Source organism: Cicer arietinum, chromosome 3 (assembly GCF_000331145.2).
Source record: "Cicer arietinum cultivar CDC Frontier isolate Library 1 chromosome 3, Cicar.CDCFrontier_v2.0, whole genome shotgun sequence".
Classification (NCBI taxonomy): domain Eukaryota; kingdom Viridiplantae; phylum Streptophyta; class Magnoliopsida; order Fabales; family Fabaceae; genus Cicer; species Cicer arietinum.
The window spans coordinates 50,387,615-50,390,966 of NC_021162.2; the positions used below are offsets into that span (position 1 = coordinate 50,387,615).

The following is a 3,352-nucleotide window of genomic DNA, read 5'->3' on the forward strand; positions in this document are numbered from 1 at the left end:
CTTTCTTGGGACTCTATCCGTAGTGTCCATTTCTGTTCTAATGCGCTTGGTCTTTGGGCGACCTTTCTTGACTCTTCGCATTAGTGGATTGTGACACACCTTAACACCTTCATATTGTGGCCAATATCCTTCGTTTGGTATCGGTTGAAACGCTTCACTGTAGACTTTAAGTACTGTTTCCACCTTGTACACTTCGGATATAAGGCTTCAATAATCATATTTGATGCTAGAACATGCTGCTATCACATGTGAACAAGGCATATGTTTAGCTTGATATTTTCCACAATCGCACCACTTGTTGGGAAGATTTATACTGAAATGACCAATTGGTCGCCCTTCTTTTGGAACTACTGTCTCGTGGACCATGAAAGTGTGGTTGCTTCGATCAAAACTATCGACTCTATGACTATTTGATTTACGTATTTCCGATTTCATAAAATTCATGCATTTTTCTGTGTATATCTGACCAGAAGCTAAAATTGATGTGTGTTGTTTTTGCCATGGTTGGAAATAGTGTACCTGTTTTATAATATGTTGATTGGACCAAAGCAGTGATGGGAAGGTTGTGTGGTTCTTTTAATACTGCGTTCATCGACTCCACAAGGTTGGTGGTCATCTGACCCCAACGGCTACCTCCATCAAATGCTTGAATCCAATCTTGTCGTGGTATATTGTCTAACCATTTCAAAGCTTCTGGGTTTGCGATGCCAATTTCTCTGCGGTAGTATCGATATGTAGACTCATTGATTGAGTAACTTGTATTGAAACAGCATACAATGGATTATTACACTATTTATAAAACTTCATAATTTAATTTTTAATTAATGATAAAAAGTAAGAATTAAAGTATTACCCATAACAATAACCTTGTGGAGTGACGTGTGATCTCAAATTTCTCAAAAAGAAACTCCAAGCCTCTTTTGTCTCACTTTCCACAAGAGCATAAGCAATTGGAATGATATTGTCGTTCCCATCCTGTGCAACTGCTACCAATAGAGTTCCCTTATACTTGCTGTATAACCAAGTTCCATCAACTTGTACAATTGGTTTGCAAAATTTAAACGCAGATATGCATGGAACGTAAGCCCAAAATAGTCTATGAAAGATTGTCATCCCATTTATCAAACCATGTTCATTATAAGCTAGGATTGTTTCCATTTTAATAATGGTTCCTGGAGCAAACGTTTGCATAACTAATAACCATCGTGGAAGTTGATTGTACGACTCTTCCCAATTGCCATAAATTTGTTCGATTGTCTTATTGTAAGCACTTTTGATAGATTCGTGTCTATCTGAAATCAAACAAATGTTGGCTTGTGGAGTGACGTGTGATCTCAAATTTCTCAAAAAGAAACTCCAAGCCTCTTTTGTCTCACATTCCACAAGAGCATAAGCAATTGGAATGATATTGTCGTTCCCATCATGTGCAACTGCTACCAATAGAGTTCCCTTATACTTGTCGTATAACCAAGTTCCATCAACTTGTACAATTGGTTTGCAAAATTTAAACGCAGATATGCATGGAACGTAAACCCAAAATAGTCTATGAAAGATTGTCATCCCATTTATCAAACCATGTTCATTATAAGTTGGGATTGTTTCTATTTTAATAATGGTTCCTGGAGCAAACGTTTGCTTAACTAATAACCATCGTGGAAGTTGATTGTAAGACTCTTCCCAATTGCCATAAATTTGTTCGATTGCCTTATTTTTTCCCAACCAAGCTTTTCTATAACTAATTGTGTAGTTATACAAAGCCTGAATTTGAGCAATAATGACCTTCACTTTGATTGAAGGGTCCATCCTCATAACTTGCATTATACTTGCACATATCATGTTAGAATCAAGCTTTGTATGATCTTGTGATAGTGCAGAATTTGTGCATGTATGATCATTCAATTTCCCAATCACCCACAATTCATTTTTTTTGCGTTTTGAAGCTCTACATCTAAACAAACAATTTGAATGTGAACAAATAATAACGTACCTTTCTAGATCTGATTTTTGCACCACAAAGTTCAATGATTGTTTTAGATGATAACGCTTGATTGCATGTACACATTCATCCTTGCTCTGAAACTTCATTCCAACTTCAAGAGTTCCATCTAAATTTGGGACTTCGTCAATGAACATGTGATCAAATTCAGTTGGTTGGTTTGCGGTGGATAGATTGATGTTCTTCATGTGGAATGGTGGATCGAATACAGGTGGGATAAGTTGATCTTCTGCTTCCATATCTTCATCAATATCATCATCGTCAGAATCACCAGATGATTCATCGAAGTATGTTTCATCATCTTCACTATAATCACATAATTCTTCCTCATTGATATTATAATGGACACTAAGTGGAAGATCACATTGTGGACTTGTTGGGAGAGATTCGTGATAAAGTTGTTGGGAGACATTGTGGACATGTTGAGTTTGTTCATTTTGGCTAGAGTATGGTTGATAGTGTTGTGATGGAGAATGTACGTCGGGTTGATAAGGGCTAAGTTGTTGGGAGACATTGTGGACATGTTGAGTTTGTTCATTTTGGCTAGAGTATGGTTGATAGTGTTGTGATGGAGAATGTACGTCGGGTTGATAAGGGGTAGAGTATGGTTCATAGTGTTGTGATGGGATAGGCATGTTTGAGGTTGATGGTTGTGATGGGTTGATAGTGTTGTGTTGTGAAGTAGGACCACTTTCAAATGTAATGTATAACTCAATGGTGCCAAGTTGTGACCATTGTGCATAAACATCAAACATGAGTTCAACATCTTCGTCATCACAAACCTTCATCAATTCAAATCTGGTTGTATTTTCACCAAAGAAGACAAGGTGTCGATAAACTATATCAGTTATCGTCACGTTGTCGTCGAACTGCAACTTTTTCTTAATGACATTCTTTAGACGAGCAAGGTTGCTGCTAGAATGTACTTTGAACGCCTTTTTGTAATCACTTACAAATGTTTTCCCTTCAACTCCATCGACAATTGAACCATTGTAATAAACAATACAAATGACTTGTTGAGAAGCCATGATTATGTAATTGATAGAAGGTATGATGAGATAGAAGGTATGATGAGATAGAAGGTATGATGAGATAGAAGGTATGATGAGATAGTGTGATCTAGTTTTCTATTTATAGAAGTTAGTAGGATTGAATATATCAATTTGATTGGTCCAACTAAAAGTATGAGGATTGATATTTTTCTACTAAACCACAACCGTTGATAAATAAATTTGGATGGTCAAGATTAAAGATTGAATAGATCAATATGATTGGTCCACCTAAAAGTATGAGGATTGATATTTTTCTACTAAACCACAACCGTTGATAAATAAATTTGGATGGTCAAGATTAAAG

At 36.3% G+C, this 3,352-nt stretch overlaps 1 protein-coding gene across 1 annotated transcript in view; it reads right to left on the reverse strand.

Moving 5' to 3' along the window:
- The window catches only part of LOC101498348 (uncharacterized), a 10,824-nt gene extending 7,800 nt beyond the window's left edge, over window positions 1-3,024 (reverse strand). Inside the window, exons 1-6 of the mRNA XM_012713296.1 lie at window positions 2,630-3,024; window positions 1,988-2,302; window positions 1,377-1,543; window positions 854-1,292; window positions 584-755; window positions 100-236 (exon numbers count right to left, since the gene is read on the reverse strand). Coding sequence (XP_012568750.1) covers window positions 100-236; window positions 584-755; window positions 854-1,292; window positions 1,377-1,543; window positions 1,988-2,302; window positions 2,630-3,024 — 1,625 coding nt within the window. The remainder of the gene's footprint in view (window positions 1-99; window positions 237-583; window positions 756-853; window positions 1,293-1,376; window positions 1,544-1,987; window positions 2,303-2,629) is intronic.
- Window positions 3,025-3,352: the final 328 nt, after the last annotated feature.